This window comes from Kogia breviceps, chromosome 14, assembly GCF_026419965.1.
Source record: "Kogia breviceps isolate mKogBre1 chromosome 14, mKogBre1 haplotype 1, whole genome shotgun sequence".
In the NCBI taxonomy this organism is placed as follows: Eukaryota; Metazoa; Chordata; class Mammalia; order Artiodactyla; family Physeteridae; genus Kogia; species Kogia breviceps.
Genome location: NC_081323.1, coordinates 62,313,727 through 62,333,195, shown reverse-complemented (window position 1 = coordinate 62,333,195; position 19,469 = coordinate 62,313,727). Strand labels below are relative to the sequence as shown.

General features: G+C 49.5%; 1 protein-coding gene across 1 annotated transcript in view; it reads left to right on the top strand.

Moving 5' to 3' along the window:
* Positions 1-1,082: 1,082 nt before the first annotated feature.
* Positions 1,083-19,469, top strand: part of LOC131741595 (uncharacterized) — a 161,058-nt gene continuing 142,671 nt past the window's right edge. Inside the window, exons 1-9 of the mRNA XM_067013704.1 lie at positions 1,083-1,152; positions 1,579-1,650; positions 5,447-5,500; positions 6,966-7,126; positions 11,425-11,495; positions 13,292-13,457; positions 13,534-13,677; positions 14,364-14,535; positions 16,457-16,602. Coding sequence (XP_066869805.1) covers positions 1,083-1,152; positions 1,579-1,650; positions 5,447-5,500; positions 6,966-7,126; positions 11,425-11,495; positions 13,292-13,457; positions 13,534-13,677; positions 14,364-14,535; positions 16,457-16,602 — 1,056 coding nt within the window. The remainder of the gene's footprint in view (positions 1,153-1,578; positions 1,651-5,446; positions 5,501-6,965; positions 7,127-11,424; positions 11,496-13,291; positions 13,458-13,533; positions 13,678-14,363; positions 14,536-16,456; positions 16,603-19,469) is intronic.

Genomic DNA, 19,469 nt, shown 5'->3' with positions numbered 1-19,469 from the left:
GAAGGGCCGTTTGAATCTTCAGCCCTGTGGGGGTTTCTGCCCTCAGCCAGTGAAGATGTTTGAGCTGGAGGACGGGAAGGTGAAATTTCTGGTTTCAAAATATAGAAGAAAATGGCCCAAGTCTAAAAGCCTAATTAGGGAATTCCTCAGTGGTCCAGTGATTAGGACTCAGTGCTTTCAATGCCAAGGGCCCGGATTCAATCCCTGGTCAGGGAACTAAGATCCCACAAGCCACGTGGCATGGCCAAAAAAAAAAAAAAAAAAAAAGACAAGCATAATTAATTATTTTCATAAGACATGATATGTCAACCAGTCAAGTGGGTCTTAATTTAACTTTAACAAAATTACATTTAACTGTTAATTGAGGGATGAACGAACAAACAAATGTGGTTTGTCCATTTGATGACACAATATTCAGCTATAAAAAGGAATGAAATACAGACACACTACAGCATGGCTGAACCTTGAAAGCATGGTCTCACTGTAAGAAGCCAGACAGGACAGGCCACGTATTGAATGATTCCATTTCTATGAAATAACTCAAAGAGACATGGAGACAGAAAGCAGAGCAGTGGTGACCAGGGACTGGGGTGACAGGAATGAGGAATGATTGCTTATGGGGGGTGGGATTATCTCTTGTGGTGATGAAAATGTTCTAAAATTGGTTCTGGTGTTGGTTGCACAAGTCTGTGAATATACTAAAAACCATTGAATTGTGTACTTTAAATGGGAGAATTGTGTGATATATTATCTCAATAAAGTGGTTTATAAAAAAGCACACTTATTGTGGGAAGCAGGTGCATAAGAGGAGGGGCTGGTTCACGAGGCCTGCAGGGGCTGACGGAGGTGGTGGCTGAGGAACTCGGCTGCCTGGAACCTAAACACCAAAGGGTGAAGGTAGATGTGGGGCTTGGGATCACGTGTGAGAGGACCCCCGGCCTCCCAGAGGACTTGCGCCCCTTCTCTGCTAGTGGTCCTAATGTGTGCAGGAGGGAGGCCTTGGGCCTGAAGGATTGAAACACCCCTCAGCTGCTGAGAGCCGGTTCTGAGGCTGGGCTGGCCTTCCCTTTGCTTTGCCCACCATGAGTGCTGGGAAAGACAAGCCCAAAATCAGACCTCAGAACTCCATAGTGGTGACGGTTGCACAATGCTGTGAATGTGTTCAATGCCACCAAATCGCCGCTTTAAAATGGTTAAAATGGTAAATTTTATGTTATCTCTATTAGACCACACACACAGAAAGGCAAACCATACTATGTTGCCTTCTGCCCTGAGAGCTTCATTTCCAAGCCTTGAAGAGGCAAACCTTTTTTCTCCCCCTAGACTGAAAAGGGATTTTTTCCCCCTCACTGGTCAGAAGCCCCTCCCTCCGTCCCCGTGCTAAGAACTTTATTGGAGGCTTCTGACTGGCTGGGTCTTCGCCCTGGAAGCCACCTCCGCCCCTTCCCATCCCCAACTCCTGTGCTGGGAGTGTGAATTGAAGCTTAGCCCTCCGCTTCGGCAAAGAAGGTTCCTTTCTGGGCTGCTCTGAGCCGCTCTGGAGAGACAGACTGGCTGTGTGGAGGTCTCTCGGGCCAGCGGCAGTGCCAGCGCCCATGGGGCTCCTTGGTCTGGTCCTGCTCTGGGTGCTGACGGCAGCGGCTTCAGGGAGTAAGTAAAGCTGCTGCAACCCTATTCCTTCCGGGGTGGAATGGCGGCAGCCCAGATGCACTTGGGACAGTGTTTTTATAGCCAAATGTATGTTTACCTGTCCTTCTGCTGCCTCCCTTGGTTTTGCCTTTCATGGGGAAAAGGAGGGAGAGATTACAGGTGGATCCCTCATCTCTCACTCCCAACTTTCACCAACGTCCTCTGGAAACTGAGACCAGATCTGAAATCCTGAGTGAGGAAACGCTGACTTCCAGACTCCCTGAACCTGGGTGCAGGGATGCTTAGCTGTCTGCAGGGATACTAATACTCTGATGCAGGGTAACAATGTGGAATGAACTTTAATTTGTTGTCTGTTTACTGCAGGAAGGTACAGGACAGTGCTATCCATTAAAAATACAATGCAAGCCAATATGTAATTTTAAATTTTCAAGCAGCCACATTTAAAAAGTAAAAAAAAGAAAAGCAAGTGAAAATAATTTAATAATTATTGTACTTAACCCAATATATCTAAAATATCATTAGAAAATGTAATTGATATAAAAAGTATTAACAAGATATATTTCCTGTTCCTTGAAGCCCAGTGTGTACTTTATACTTAGAACATATTTCAATTTGGATGCCAAATTTTCATTGCAAATACTTGATCTCTTTTTAGATTTCTTAAAATTTCAAGTTGAAAAGTACTTTTGTATACTAAATTGTTTCAAACATACTTAAAAGTTTTCCAATAACTGACTTGAGCACAGTTTTTAATTTAAATTTAATGAAAGGTTTCTTCATAACATCAGCCACATTTCACATGTGGCTGGTGGCTACTGTCCCAGACAGTGCAGGTCTGATCACAGCTGTTTTACTCACTGTATTTTCACGTATTTGCCTCTCACACAGCTGATGTTTAGTGAATCTTGTGCTGGCTGGATATATAAATGAACGGGGATCACAACTGACATCTGAGAAAGCTGAAATGAGACTTGATTTCATCTCTGAAATGAGATGACATCAATTTCAATCCATTTCAGATCTCTCCCAAGAAGTGATGGAAAGATTTATTACCTCCCAGCACTCAGTGTTTTCTGCTCTTTGGCTGATTTATTTAGTAGGATCATCGAATGGTCTTTGTTTTTCTGAAGCCTTTTTTAAACTTTAGATATGTCTTTTTAAGTGCTTGAGAAATGGAAGGGAAATAGACTCGGTTCAAGCAGAATGCTCTCAGAACACGCTTTATTCCTGGGAGCTCGTGGTTGACCTAGGCTTGTAGGCTTCACTGCCCTCGGCGTGGCAGGGCAGAAAAGCAGATGTAGAGGTTATCGGTGGAGCAAAGTAGCCAGAATGCTGGTTCTGTGCACAACTGGGAGTTTAACGATTATGCACACACATGTTCAATCTGGCACCCAGGGTCCAAGTGATCAGAGTTGAAAGAAAGTTGAAAGGGGGACTGATTGACCTAAATGTCTCTGAAATGTGATTTTATCCATTGATATTCTACTTTAATGCAAAGAGCATTTTGTTCGATGAGCCAAAACATTCGGGGGGGGGGGAGGAAACCCTGCCAAAATACCCTAACATGTTCTATTATTTCAAAGGGTTTAAATGGAATGGTATAAAATGCACTTCTCCCGCATTCTGGGAAAGTGTATTTTTCTTAAGGGATTAAACAGGCTGGCATGTGTAATGATTACCAGTTGAGGCACAGTGGGGTGGTTTTGAGGATAGAAATGGTATTATTGGAAAGTCATTGTATGAAAATGCCTGCAGATGGACCCCTGGCTAAGGCTGTTCTGGAAGGGTATGGATGATGCCCAGGCGTGTGGTTGGAAGGAAGGACAAATGAGGAGTGACAGTAGGTGGAAATGGGGAGGCTTTCAGGTGAGGTTGGGACAGGCAGATGGAGAGATGCTGACCCTTCCCAGGCAGGTGGCCTGAGGATCCCCTGCAGGGTGTCCTCAGCAGCCTGAGGAGGTCCCTGGCCGTTCTGTCCATACTCTGGTTATTCTGCAGCTTAGATGGTGGCTAAATGAGGTATTACGAGATCTGCTGGGGAGCCAAACTAGATAACCATCCTTTACTGCTGGAGCGTCTCGGTCTTGCCTTTGTTGGTTCACCTGTTCCTTTATTCACTCACTCATTTATTCCTTCATGATAATGTAGTGGTTAAGGCTGTGGACTCAGGGTGCCTGGGTTGAAACCCTGGCTCCCCTCCTAACTGTGTGCTCTCAGTCTCTGTGCCTCAGTGTCTTTATCTGTAAAATGGGAGTAATAATAATTGGGAGTAATAATGGGAGTAATAATAATCCCCTTACCTCAGGGGATTCTCAGGAGATTGAAGGTGTTTAATGTATAAATTGCCTGGAACAGCGCTTGGCACACGGTAACTGCTGTGCAAGTGTTAGTTGTATTCATTCATTTAATCATTCCAGTCTGTCCTGGGGATCAGGAGCTGGGGGATACAGTTTTGACAAAGGTGACCAAAATAATGAAATCATTAAAGTTTCACAAGCCTTATGAAGAAAATAGGATGCTAAGATAGACTACCAGGTCTGTATCAGAGATAGACACTGACAGGTGAGGACAGGGAGAGATGTTTTATTGATTGATTGATTGATTTGGCTGTGCTGTGTCTTAGTTGCGGCATGTGGGATCTTTAGTTGTGGCATACGGGATTTAGTTCTCTGACCAGGGATCGAACCCGGGCCCCCCTGCATTGGGTGTGCAGGTCTTAGGCACTGGACCACCAGGGAAGTCACCAGGGAGAGATGTTAATGCTGAGGCCTGAAGGAGCCTAGGATGTGAGAGCAGGTGGAAGAGTGTTGAGGCCAGAAGGAACAGCATGTGCAAAGGCCTTGAGCTGGAGAGGGACCAGCATGGCTGGAGGTCAGGAGTTGGGGGTGAGTTGTGGCCAGAGGGGCAGACAGAGGCCAGCTCTCATGGGAAGGATTTTATTATGAGTGCATATGGGTTGGGGTGGGTACAGGGGGGAGACTTAGGGGCTGTTAAGCAGGGAGTGATGTGATTGGATTTAGACTTTTTTTTTTTTTTCCTGCGGTACACGGGCCTCTCACTGTTGTGGCCTCTCCTGTTATGGGGCACAGGCTCCGGACACGCAGGCTCAGCGGCCATGGCTCACGGGCCCAGCCGCTCCGTGGCATGTGGGATCTTCCCGGACTGGGGCACGAACCCACGTCCCCTGCATCAGCAGGCGGACTCTCAACCACTGCGCCACCAGGGAAGCCCTAGACTTTTAAAACATGACTAACTGTGGGTGATGAACCGTGGACATGGGGGATAATTAGGAGGCTGCTGCAGTTGTCTGGGTGAGAGAAGATGTGGCTTTGCCTAGAGTGATGGTGATGGAGATGGAGAGAGAGAAGGATGGAAGGAGGGAGGGAGGAATGAGTAGAGGAGGGGATGGATGGGTAGATGGAGGGAGGGAGGGGTAGCTGGTTGGAGGGAGGGAGGGAGGGAGACCTGATGGAATTGGCAGCACTTGCTGACACATGGGACTTGGGGTGATGATAAGGGAAAAGCGGGGAAGCACATACGACTCCCAGGTACCAGCTGTAGCAATGGGGTGGCGGTGGTGCCAGTGCCCAGGATGGGGAAGAGCAAGGCGGGGACGGGGCAGGGAGTCACTCCCAGCCCCATGAGAGAGAGGAGAGCTGGAATGATCTCTTTATGTCCCCTTGGCTCCTGGACCCTTAAATGTCCTCTTTCAAGAGTAGGTCAGCAGCCCATGGGGTGGGGCTGTCGCATGCCTCCTCCGGGCCTTGCCCTGGTTCCATCTGATTTGTGATTTCAGAAATTCCAGACTCGCTGGTGGAGCAGGCGGCCTCCTGCATGACTTCATGCTCAGGTGAGCAAGTCTCTTCCGGAGACCTTATCACACTTCCGGTGATCCTGAACCTGAGACAGGGCCGGTAGGTGGCTGGAGAGGCAAAGCTGACCACTGCCAGGTGTGATTAGGGACAACCCCAGAGGGCCTTGGCCACATTCCCAGGGAGGCCATTTGGGAGGAGCAAGACCCGTTCTGCAAAGGCCACCAAGTCACCAGCATTTAGCACCCTCAGGTTAAAATGGCCTTAAGCCATCCCAGCCCTAAGGCCCCTGGGCTTTTTCCTCATACCTTGTGGTCTCCAGGTGGAGTAAAAGACTTTAGCCAAGTGATTCTATTTGCATCTTGGGGTGGAGTAGATTAGAGAATCTTGGGGCAAATTGTTTGGAAGGAAGCATTTTGGGAATGTGAGATGTGGTTATATTTGACCACAAAGAAATTAACATGAATATGTTAATTCAATTCCAAGCCCAGGAAAAGGGTGAGGTGTCATAATTAATAATTTAATAGTATTTTGCAATTGGTTCGCTGGTCTAAATAGAAGGTTCAAGAATCATAGACTCTGATAAACCATAGTGGAAAAAAAAATACAAAAATGTCTATATGTGTATAACTGAGTCACTTTGCTGTACAGCAGAGATTGGCGCATTGTAAATCAACTAGACTTCAATTAAAAAAATAAATAAAAAAGGAAGAAAGAAAGAAAGAGTCACAGACTCTGCTCCCTAGATCTGATCTTCCCCAGAGCACCTACTTCACCTCCCCACTACCTCCAATACCTCCAGACTGGCCAGCCCTACAGCTCTGTTTTCTGTAAAGATCAGGATAATCTCTCCAACCCACCTCCTGACCCCACTGATATCCACCAAGGCAGTAGGTGAGAAATCAGACTGCCAAGGTTTGGATCTCAGCTGTGCAACCTTGGGTAAATTAGTTAACCTCTCTGAGCCTTGGTTTCCAACTCTGGAGAAAATAAGAGTGCCCACCTCAAAGTTGTTATGAGGCTTCCATAAGTTAATATAAAATAGATCAGTGGTTCTCAGCAAGGATGATTGTATCTCCCAGGGACATTTTGCAAATTCTGGAGACATTTTTGCTTGTCACAACTGGGGTGTGCTACTGGCATCTAGTGGGTAGAGGCTGGAGATGCTGCTAAACATCCTACAGTGCACAACAGAATTATACGGCCCAAAATATTAATACTGCCGAGGCTGAAAAACCCTGACGTTTATAAAGCTCTTAGAAGAGGGCCTAGAACATGAAACACTGGGTAACATTTATTAAGCACTTATTGTTATTATCTTTATTTTCTCCTTCACTCTCTTGGGGTCTGCAGCCACCCAGCCTTCCCCTGAGCTGGGAGCAGGTAGCTCATAGACCAAAGGAGAGAGGGAAGTGGCAGTAAGGATGGCTAAGTAGTCCAGGTGGAGTTGAGTCTCAAAAGGTTTCGGATTGTCAAGGTGACACTGCGTCCTCTGCCCTCCAGGTTCAGCTGATCTCCACCTCCCCCTGGGCACCAGATACACTTATCACTTTTCCACCAACACCAGCACCAGCCTGCAGGGAGCCCAGGAGGAAGGGAGTGGCCTTGGTCTCCAAGGCTTGGTCACCCTTGATGTGCTTGGCCCCTGCCAGATGGCTTTACGGGTGAGTATCTTTGGGTAACCAGGAGGTCATGTTGACATGGGGAAGGGCCAAGGGGAAGCCACAGTCCCTGAAATTTCCCATTTGTTTGATAAATGGAGAGGAGCTTTCTGAGGAATCTCAAATTCAGTGAGTGAGGGCTCTAGAGTAACATGGGAACATGGTGTCATTTGGGTTGTAGGAGGTACCATGGTAGGTCCAGTGAGGGGAGGAGCGGGGGTTAAAGAAGGAGTGAAGGGTATTTCTTGGAGCAAGTAGAGCCACAGGATGGGGACAAGCTGTGTCCTTGGGAAGACTGAGGGTCACAACTGGGGAAGCTGCAAGTCCCAGGGGTGAGCAAAGTCAAAGCAAGTTAAGGTCTTGTAGACAAAGGAGCAGACTGGGGTGGACACTGAAGACCTGGTTGGGGCCTCCAGGCCTGCCCTAGGTTCCTTTGTATAGGCACACCTCGGAGATATTACAGGTTCGGTTCCAGGCCACTGAAATGAAGCGAATATTGAAATAAAGCAAGTTACACAAATTTTTTGGTTTCCCAGTGCATATCAAAGCTATGTTCGCACTATACTGTAATCTGTTAAGTATGCAATAGCATGATGTCTAAAGAAAGTACATGCCTTAAATAAAAAGTATTTTATTGCTAAAAAATGCTAATTATCATCTGAGCCTTCAGTGAGTTGTACTATCTAATAGTAACATTAAAGATCACTTACACAGCTCATGCTAACAAAATAATAATGAAAAAGTTTGAAATATTTTTAAAATTACTAAAATGTGACAGAGACAAAATGAGCAAATGTTCTTGGAAAAATTGTGTTGATAGATTTGCTTGATGCAACCTTCAGTTTGTACAATAATAACTGCAATATCTAGGAAGCACGATAAAACGAGGTATGCCTATACTGGGCAGTGGTGGTGTTAGTACTGGCTTCAGTCAAGGTGGAATTATGAGCTAGATTCTCTTGGTGGTTGTAGGTTTCTTTTTCATCAAGATTTTCCTGAAGCTCCTCCATGTTCTTGCAAGTGGAAATGCCTGCCCATTCTTCTCTGTCCCCTTTCTGATGACTCTCACGTGTTTCCTGGACAGTCCCTCCCACTCTGCCTAAATGGTTTCTTAGTTTTCACTAAAGTCTTATGTCCTACTTGGGAAGCGTTTTTGAACTGGCTGGAGCATTTGCTGACAAGAGTTTCTCAAAACTGCTTTGGGGGATTCCCTGGCTGTGTGGTTAGGACTTGGCGCTTTCATTCCAGGGCTGGTTGGGGAACTAAGATCCTGCAAGCAGGGTGGCGCATGGCAAACAAACAAACAAAAAACAAACAGAAAAACCCCCAAACTCTTTTGTTATGTTTCATGTAGACCTCTGGATGGGGTCTTTTATGGGGTGGCTCTGAGCTGCCTCTGAATTTTTAAACTATCCAAAATGTTAGTCCTGGTCAGAGCTGCCACTTTACTAGTCTTTGCTGTCCTTTGATGTCTATCAAAACACTGGTAGTTGTTTTTTTCTGCAGGGCCAGTTTTCACAAGCAAATTGTGTACTGCGGTTTTATTTGCTTGTTTGGTTTGTTTTTAGCATTAATAAAATTGACAATGTCTAATGTTGGCAAGGGTAGAAAGAATTGGCTCATTTCAAAGATTTGTGTGCCCACATTCTCCACTAAAAAAAAAAAAAAAAAAAAAAAAGATTTGTGGCACAGGGTCTTCCCTGGCGGTCCAGTGGTTAGGACTCCGTGCTTCCACTGCAAGGGAGCGTGGGTCCAATCCCTGGCCGGGGTATTAAGTTCCCACAAGCCACATGGTGCAGCCAAAAAACAAAAAAATCTATTTGTGGCATAAATGGAAAATTTACAGCCACTCAGGAGGCAATCAATTAAATATATTTTTGAGGGAAAAGGGTGTAAATAAGTATTGAGAACAATGAATTTCACTGATTAAACACTCCTCTGTAGCCACCCCCAGATCAAGAAACCCCCATAACTGCCCTCATTCTCTCTTCCAGTCACTTCTGCCAAAGGCTCTCCTGAGTTCTAGCACCACAGATTAATTTTGCCTGTCTTTGAACTTCTCTTTAAATATTTATTTATTTATTTAGTCTGCGGCCGGGTCTTAATTGTGGCATGCGGGCTTCTTAGTTGTGGCATGTGGACTCTTAGTTGCAGCATGCAGACTTCTTAGTTGTGGCACATGTGGTCCAGTTCCCCGACCAGGGATCGAACCTGGGACCCCTGCATTGGGAACTCAGAGTCCTACTCACTGGACCACGAGGCAAGTCCCTGAACTTCTCTTTAATGGAATCATATGGGATGTACTCGTTTGTGCCTGGCTTCTTTTTATTTTGATTAAAAAAAATTTTTTTTTATTGTGGTAAAATGTACATAACAAAATTTACCATTTTAACCATTTTAAGTGTACAATTCAGTAGCAGTAAGTACATTCCTAGTGTTGTGTAACCATCACCACTCTCCATATCCAGAACATTTCATCATCCTAAACAGAAGCACTGTACCCCTTAAACACTAACTCCCCTTTTCTCCTTCTCACAGCCACTGGTAACCTCTATTCTACTTTCTGTCCCTATGAACTTGCCGATTCCAGGTGTCTCATTAAGTGCAGTCACTTATCACAAACAACTCAGGATCAACCTGTGACCTATTGTGTCTGGCTTCTTTCACCTTTTATAAGGTCTTTAAGTTTCATCCACATTGTAGCATGTAGCAGAACGTCATTATCCGCCCCCCCCTTTTTTTTAATATGATACTTTCCAGCTTTGTTTCTTTTTAAATATTTATTTATTTATTTTGGCTGCGCCTGGTCTTTGTTATGGCATGCGGGCTTCTTCGTTGTGGCATGTGAACTCTTAGTGGCATGCATGTGTGATCTAGTTCCTGGATCAGGGATAGAACCCGGGCCCCCCTGCATTGGGAGCGCGGAGTCTTAACCACTGCACCACCAGGGAAATCCCAGTTTACCCTTTTAAAGTGTGCAGTTCAGTAGGTTTTAAAAAAAAAATCTCTCTCCCGTCTCTACTTAACTTTTAAAACATATGCTTTAAAAATACAGTTATTGGGCGTCCCTGGTGGCGCAGTGGTTGAGAGTCCGCCTGCCGATCCAGGGGACACGGGTTTGTGCCCCGGTCCGGGAAGATCCCACATGCCGCGGAACGGCTGGGCCCGTGAGCCATGGCCGCTGAGGCTGCGCCTCCAGAGCCTGTGCTCCGCAACGGGAGAGGCCACTACAGTGAGAAGTCTGCGTACTACCAAAAAAAAAAAAAAAAAAAAAAAAAAAATTACAGTTATCACGGATAGCTTTCATGCAAGTGGTCAGACATAAGCAGTATTGGTAATGTGGCCGAGGGATTCATTGTCCAGGACCACATCTCAATGTCAAGTGCAACTGTATTTCACCCTAAGATGTCAAGCTTGGGTTACTGGGGAGGTGACAGACCCTGCGTCGCGGGAGGGGAGCTGGTGTTGAGGAACCAGGGGAATTAGGTTTTAGGGCAGTGAAACCATGTGATACTATAACGGTGGATACGTGTCATCATACATTTGTCCAAACCCATAGAACGTACGACACCAAGGAACCCATATGTATACGACGGACTCTGGGTGATAATGACGTGTCAGTGTAAGTTCATCAGTTGTAACAAATGCTCCACGCTGGTGGGGATGTTGATAATGGGGAGGCTGTGCATATATGGGGGCAGGGAGTATACGGGAAATCTCTGTACCTTCCCCGCAATATTGCTATGAACCTAAAACTGCTCTAAAAATACTCTAATTAAAAAAAAAAAAATGAAACCAGTCAGGTTAGGGATGCAGGTTTTAGGGGTGATTTTATTCATCTTTAGGGAGCCCATCTTTTGCAATAAGTACACATACACACACTCACCGCACCAAACATACACGTGCAACCATGGTGGTATTGGGACATCTTTTATTCAAGATGACAAAGCTTTTTTTTGGTTTGCTTTGCAATCCTAACTTAGTTTTGTTTATACTGTGGAGCCATATGAATCTCTCACTCAAAGTTCCAGGGCCTTTTGGGGCAAAATGAGAAGATAATGAGAACTTTCTGTACATTGAGTGGGGAGCAGAGGGGCCTGGCTATTTAAATTATTTATCCCTAGAGACATTGAGCATCTACCACCCGACACTAGACTCTTCCTTTCAAGGGATGGATCTCTCTGCCTAACCCTCCACATGGGTCATGCTGGGTCCCAGAACTACTTTAGGAGGTGCCGGTGCTGGTGCGGTCCTGGAATTCCCCAGGAGAGGTCACCAGCTCTCCGTGCTTTCTGCTTCAGCTCCAACACTTCCAGGTGACATCCATCCTGGGGTCCAAGGTGGAAGTTCTGAAGGAGTCAGAGAGTTTGAGGTAAGACGCTGGGCCTCGCTCCCGATGGGGCTGGATATGTGAGCCCTGCTTCCTCTTCCAACGGCCGCCGGGCACTGGGTGCACCAAATTGTATTGGAGGAACCCCATTCAGGTGACCCCGCTGCAGCAGAAAGAGGCCGTCTCGGACTGAAGTTCAAAGGGGGTTCCACCTTTGTTTTGACCGTGTAAACACCCAGACCAGACCGGACCATTGATGTGGGAGCCTTGAATGACTCCACATTGCCTCAGGTGGCCTTTCCTTATCTGGTGGAAGGAACTCACCCCATATTTTCCTGGCTGTCACGCTCAGCATGTCCAGATTTTGTGTCTGCCCAGCACCCTCTGGCCTTCATCCTTAAGAACATTCTGGAAGATACTGGGCACCCATTGAGGTCTGCCCTTCTCCTTCCCCACCCCCACTAAGATGGGGGTTTTCCTGGAGACCCATAACTTCTCCCTCCCCAAGCCAAGCTCCCCTTTGTGACTCAGCCAAGCCTGGAATTCTCCCTCGGCTGTGTTTCCCAGGGCTGCTGACAGTGGCTTCAGTGGCCTCAAAGCTCAGTCCAGCCACCAGCTTGAGGACAAGCCCATCTCCACAGATTCCTTCTTCCTTTTTTATTGCAAATTCATTTGTTAAAAAAAATAAAGCCTTTGTGTGGGCATACAGGGATGGGGGATGCTGCTGAGGGGGCAGATGGAGCCCTACTGAAAAGCTTAGGGTGGTTTCTCCGAGGGGACGGCCTGGGCTATTGTCCCTGGGCACCTCATCAGAAATGCGAGTGGGCAGGGCTGTCAGCTCCTGAGAGACCAGAGTGACACTAGCTATTCTGGAAGGGGCGGGCGCCATTAGCATTTCTCTAGCCTGAGGCCCTGGGGGCTGCCTCCAGTGGGGGTAGGGTTGGGGGCCCCAGACTCCACTGGGAGCTGGAGAGGGGGCTGTGACCTCCCCCCTGCCCCCCGGAGGTTCAATAGGGCCACTTTTATCCCTCAAGATTCTGCTTGGTGGCTAGCTGGTGGGGTTTGGGGTTTTAGCAGTTTCCCCTTTATCGTGGGGCACCTCTCTCTTCCACCTCCATCCACCGTCCCCAAAGGTGGGCACTCTCCCACCCTCACCCCCGACCTGCCCCATCCCCTCCCTTACCAGACACAGGCTCCTGTCATCAGGCAAGGGGTGGCGGGAAGAGAGCATCGGGCTGAACTCTGGTCCCAGCTCCTCGCAGACTTGCTGTGTGATCCCCTCCAGTAGCTCCCTCCACCCCATTTCCTCCTCTGTACAGTACTGGGGTCTCAGACACTTCCAGCTCAGGGTTCCTGAGACCTGTGACTCTGGAGCCATCCTGCCTGGGTTAGAATCCCAGCTGTGGCCCTGAGCAAGTCGCCTTACCACTCTGAGCTTTAAGCTTCCTCATATACAGCATGAGTGGGGGATGCTTCCTCCCTGGTGCGCTGGGAAAATGAGAAGCTTTGCAATGCAGGATGGCCTTGGAAGCTCAGCTTTTTATTATTCAGGCTGGGTTGACACAGGTACGTTTCGTCCAAGTGGCCGCAAGGTTTGGGAGTAGCTTGGAGCAAAGAGTTGGCTGCCCTCCTGTGTTGTTTGAGAAGTAGCTGGAGAGCTGAGCTGAGGAGGGAAGCGAGACCATTTGGGGGGACATGGGGGTACCTGGGTGCTTCCCATGGGACTGACCTATGGGGGGGGCGCGCAGGAGGGTCACGGATGTTCTGGCCCTGACGCGGACGAGGTGGCCTGGGACCTTGGAGGGGTCCCCCTGACGCCCTGCTCCCCCCTCGCGCAGTGGCGCCCTGGGCCGCGTGCCGCTGCGCTTCGTCCTGCAAGCAGGGCGCGTGGCACGCCTGTGTCTTGGCCACTCCGAGCCGCGCTGGGTGCTGAACGTGAAGCGCGCTGTGCTGAGCCTCCTGCAGGGTCGCCCAGGCACCCTCGGCCCCCAGACCGTCGAGGAGGTGAGGTTCGAGGCTGGAGGGGGAGGGTGGTCGAGTGAGGGGGGAGCAGGGGGCTGACTGGGCCCCGCTCGCCCAGGTGGATATCCTGGGCAGGTGTCCCACCACGTACCAGCAACGCGGAACCAGGCTGCACAAGACCAAGGACCTGGCGCGATGCTCCCTGCGCAGGGTGCGCGCTTCCCTGAGCTCCCAGGCCCTGCCCGCAGCGGAGGTGAGTGCTGTGCCCGCGACCCTCCCATCCTCTCTGCCATGCCGCCTTCTTTCTCCTCCTCCCTCCTTAGCCCCCCTCCCTTTTCTCTTTATTCTCTGTCCCCTCCCCCCTCCATCTCTTAGCTCCTCTGACCACCACCCTGCTCCCCTCCCGCTGCTTCTGTCCTTTCCCTTCCCCCCACTTCTTCTCTCCTTTCCCTTCCCCCCACTTCTTCTCTCCTTTCCCTTCCCCCCACTTCTCTCATCCTCCTCTCCCTCCACCCCTCACCCTACCCCCTCTTCTCCCCTCCTCTTCCCCTCTCCTCCTCTTGGGTCGGTAGCTCCCGGCAGGTGAAAGTGTTGTGTAAATAGTAAGCAACTGTATAAGGATAAGGGATGATCACTGCTAACACGATTATACAAAGCCTCAGCATCTAGAGGCTGAGGCAGGACTGCAGACTCTGGTGTTGTTATTCATTTTCCAGCTGAGGCTTTATTGTTCCTCTCCTTGGGGTTACTGCTTACTGCACATTCTTGCTTTTCTTGGCCTTCCACCTGTCTCTATGGGGAGGGAGGTCCTGAAGCTCCAAGGTAGCCCCCAGTGGGCTCTGCCCCAGCCTTGGCCCTTGCTGCCGGTTTCAGGGGCCCCGGGGGCGGGGTTCCCTCACTGCCAAGGCCTGGCCCGAGCCTCTGCCTCTTCCCCCTACGGTCTAGGAGGCCTTCCGCCTGACCTGCGTCCAGCGTTTCCAGACTGGTGTGCTGGGGGAGGTGTCCTGCATGGAGCTGGACACCGTGGGGCCCCTCTCCGGGGAGGGGAGTGCTGTGCAGATGCGGACCCTTTCCTCGCTCACCCTGCTGTCTGAGATGCCCCAGGACCCGGCTGTCGCAGGTGAATGAGGGTGGATACGGGGACCCTTAGGTGAGCCTCATGGCCTCCTCTGGCCAGAGGGGCTGAAGCAAGCCTAGGCTCTATCCCTCTGTCCCTGTCTGGACACTCTTGAACTGCTTCTGAAAGTGGCCATCATCAGGTGAGTGAGCCTCTCTTTCTAGAAGTTTCTCTGGAAGTTTCTCTGGGCTCACATGGCCCAGGCTTGGTCTTGGCCTCCTCCCTAGGTGGTCCTCAGTGGGGATGGAATCTTCTGGTTCCCAGCTTTTGTGGGAGAATCCACCTTACATCTGATGACCCTTCAACCTGACCATTTTGGGGGCAAACTGACTCAAGTTTCCTGATTTTCTGGAAAGTTCCTGCCAACATGTAGCATCCCCTGGAGCTTGGGTCCCTTCTATGATTTCGCACAGAAAGAAACAAGCAAGGCATGCATCTGAGGAAAAGAGTTGTTTGTTTTTGTTCTTGTTTTCCATGATGGAGAAATGGCTATTTCCCTGAATAATGAAATAAGGGTAGTTAGTTCTTATTGCTGACAGTTTGGAAGAATTTACTGTGGACCAGTATCTGTGCTGAGTGCTTTATGTGGATTATTTAATTTAATTCTCATCATGACTCCATTAGGAAGTTACTGTTATTATTAGTTTTATTTTTCATTTAAGGAAAATGTTTCCAAGAGGTAAAATGACTTGTTTGAAGTCACAGAGCTAATGAGAGACAGAGCTGGGACTTGGACCCCCCGGTGTCTTTTCTGTAGCCCTGGTGGGTTGAATCATGTTTGCCTCAGAGGACAGACTCCCCGCCTGCACCACCCTGGGGAGAACCCAGCAGGCGGGGACTGAAGCCCTGGGTCTTCCCAGCATTCCCTCTGGCTCCACGGAGCCCACGCTGAGATCCCAGGCTGACCTGCCCCCTGAGCCCTCCCTCAGGCACAGACACTGGCAGTGACTGGGACATCTAGTGTCAGAACCTGGTGGTTCCTCGTTGAGTGGAATGAGCTTTTCATATATATATATATATGAGTGAGATGTAATTCACATACTGTGCAACTCATCCATTTAAAGTGAACAATTCAGGGAATTCCCTGGCGGTCCAGTGGTTACAACCCGGTGCTTTCACTGCTGGGGTCCTGGGTTTGATCCCTGGTTGGGGAATTAAGATCCCCCTAGCCACGTGGCATGGCCAGAAAAAGAAAAAAAAAGTAAAGTGAACAATTCAGTGGCTTCTAGTTGAGTCAGAGTTGTGCATCTGTCATCACGATCAACTTTACTATGTTTTCATCACCCCAAAAGAAACCTTGCACCCATTTGCTGTCACCTCCTGTTCCCCCAGATCCTGGCAACCATGAGTCTACTCTCTACATTAGTCCATTCTGGACATTTCATGTAAATAGAATCATATAGTATGTGACTTTTTTCTTTTTTTTCGTTTTTTGGCTGCACTGTGTGGTATGCAAGATCTTAGTTCCCTGACCAGGGATCAAACCTGTGGCCCCTGCAGTGGAAGCGCCGAGTCGTAACCATTGGACCGCCAGGGAAGTCCCCAGTATGGGGCCTTTTATGACTGGCTTCTTTCACTTCCCATAATGTTTTCAAGGATCATGCATGTTGTAGCGTGTGTCACAACTTGATTTCTTTTTCTTGCTGAATAATCTTCCATTGTATGGATGAAGTTTTTATGTTTTCTCTGTCAATCCCAAGAGGGCTTTGGAGTCAGCTTATTTGGCCATCCCTTCCTGATGGGTACATAGGCTGTTTCCCATCTTTTGCTGTTAGCAGTAACACTGCCATGATTTTCCTTATGCATGTTCCCCTCACCTGTTGCCAGAAACATGCTGAAGGAAGCATTGGCAGGGTGAGGGGGTGGCTCCCAGGGGTCCTTCTACTCACTCTGGCATTTCTCCCATGTGGTCATCCCTGGCCAGCACTTTCCATCTCAGATCCAGACGATGGAGACTTAACCCCAAGCAGCCTGTTGTACGAATGGGAGGAAACACCGTCCCGGGCTACGGTGGCCATGGTGGCTGCATCAGTGAGGAAGCTATGCCTGGCTCAGACCACAAGCTTCGAGGTAAGTGGCTTCTCCAGCCACAGGCTAGAGTCTGCCTGGGGCCTGGTTCCCTAGGACACCTTTCTCTTCCTACCAGATCCTTTACGGTCTACTTGCTCAGATGTTCAGTATCAGGACTGCTGTGTACTGTTGGGCAGGTTGTGCACTGCACAACTATGCCTGATTGTGAAAGCAAAGAAAGGGAAGAAATCTAGCTGGTGTGTGCAAGCCTTGGCCTAGTGCAGGTTGGATATGAGCTTAGAGGAGGCCTTTTTCTCTTCTGCCTGGCTTTGGGCAAATGGTCCTTTTGGGCTCATGGACTAACCTTCTGGACCTGGCCTGTCCTAGAGAGCTCTCAGGAAATCTCCAGCCATACCCAAGCCTCAGCATTGAAGAGTTTCCACCAAGTCAAAAACACATGGCCCAGGCCTTCCCTGGAATTCCCAGCTGTTTAAAGTCAAGGGGTGGACATGATATCGAGGTCTCATAGCTCAGAGAGGTTCAGAGGTCTCTGAGACATCTGGCTGGTTCCCTCCTTTGTGACTGATGACAGTGTTTCTGAGAGTACCAAGGCCATGCTGTGATGATGTGCCTTCTCCCTGCCTGTTTTATTCTGAGACAGAGCCCTCCACCTGCCTGTAAGAGGAGAGCCCTGAAGAAGGCTTACCGTCTTTCTTTTCCCTGGGGAAAGAAAATGATGCATCTGGGCTCCGTGCGGAGCCTGCCTTCCCACGTTATCCTCCTGATAAGACCTTCCACATCACAGGAACAATGTTCCTGTTGGCAGGGCCCTGGTTTGCCTAGCCTGTGAACTCTTTGGTTTGTTCAGCAAGATGAGGAAGGGCTTCCTCTGTGCCCTTATGATGAATGAGACAGAAATAGTCTCCGCTTTCCCAGAGCCTAAAATCCAGTGTGGGGGAGATGGATGGTAACCGCTGCAAATGTACAAGGGTTTTAGCTGTTGATGAGCCCTGAGAGAACATTGGGCATGTGGCTAAGTGACCACCTTAGGCCAGGGGTCTAGCAGGATACATTGGAGTTGAGACCTGCACTGGTCCCTTGAGGATCCAGGGGAATAGTGCTCCAAAAAGAGGGTTTGGTCAGGGCCAAAGTCCTGAGTCTGAACCTCGTGGGCGTGTTTGGGGAGCAGGCAGCTCAGCCTGGCTGGAGCTCGATGGTGAGGACCAGTGGGGTCAGGTCCTGCAGGGCCTCGTGGTCAGGATGCCTTCCAGAACATTCTAGGCACATAGCAATCTTTGTAGTAACATCCCTGCCGTCCACAGCTCAGGACTGGATGTCACCAGTGACATTTTGGGGACTCTCACTGTGTCCGCTATTTCTGCCCATCTCAGTGTTGCTGATGACTTCAACGTGAGAACCCTAGCCTTTCCTGGAAGGCATTTAAGATGCTGGGATTTTTCTGATTCAAGTCCCAGGTATGCTGAGGAGAGAAGCATGGGGTGTTTTTACTTTGATCCCACAACAGCCTGGGAGGGTTCAAAATATACTTGCTTGTTGATTTGGGATGCTGCAAATTTATAAATGCCTGTTTCACTGGCTGCTTTCGTAGGACCGAGGACTTGGGGGCTGTCATGTGCCCAGCTGGACAGAAATAGGTCGTTCCAGGTGTGGACAGGGCTGGGTGTGGCACCACTTCTAGTCATCACGATGATGCCAGGTGTGCCAGGCACACCCCCTGCCCTCCAGAAGCTCGGCTTTCCGGGCAGCACTTGGGTAGGGGCCCTGTCAGATATATGGATGCCCAGACCCCAACCTTTGACGTCCTGGCCTGGCAGATCTGGGCTGGGAACCAGGCATCTGGGTGCAGAGCTTTGTGTTTCTCGGTGTTGCTCACGTGAAGACAGTGGAGAAGGATGTTGTGAGGCTAGTGCCCGTCCAGCCACAGCCTCAGATCCAGGAGTGCTTTTACTGCCGGAAATGTCTCCATCCGGCATTCTCAGCACCAGAGGCCCTCGTGGATGCCTCTGGCTGTGTGAGGCGAAGCATTTAGTTCAGAAGAGAACAGGGCTGGGGGCATCCAGACTGGGGTTAGCCCCCCTCGGTCCCTGCGGGACTGGGCTGAGATGGCTCAGACCCTTGTGTCCTGCTCAGATGCAGGAAGCAGAGCCAGGTCCCACTGCACCTGGGATCATGGGCCCCAGGGGGCTGGGGAGACAAGTAGAGAGGGGAAGAGGGGTGAAGGGGGCAGGTGGGGGAGGCATGGGATGCAGTTTTAAATGATGGATGCCTGGGCTTCCCTGGTGGCGCAGTGGTTGAGAGTCCGCCTGCCAATGCAGGGGACACGGGTTCGTGCCCCGGTCCGGGAAGATCCCATGTGCCGTGGAAAGGCTGGGCCCGTGAGCCATGGCCGCTGAGCCTGCGCGTCCGGAGCCTATGCTCTGCAACGGGAGAGGCTACAACAGTGAGAGGCCTGCGTACCGCAAAAAAAAAAAAAAAAAAAAAAATGATGGATGCCTGGGAAGGCCTCACGGGGGCGGTGATGTTGAGTAAGGACCAGAGTAGGTGAGGAGTGAGTTGGGGGGGGACTGCCAGGGGTGGGGGTGCCCAGCATGTGCTCCAGGGCAGGAGCTGCATGGTGAGCGAGTTTCAGCACCAGTTTGAGTGGCAAGGAGGCCTTGTGACTGGAGCAGAGTGGGAGGGTGAGAGAGGACAGGGTCGCCCCCTTAGGGGAGCACACAGGTTGCTTTTTTTTTTTTTTTTTTTTTTTGCCTCACCATGCGGCATGCGGGATCTTAGTTCCCTGACCAGGAACTGAACCCACTCCCCCCGCAGTGGAAGCACAGAGTCTTAACCACTGGACCACCAGGGAATTCCCCAGATTGCTTTTACTCAGGGTAAATGAGGAGCCTTGGAGGGTGTTGTGATCT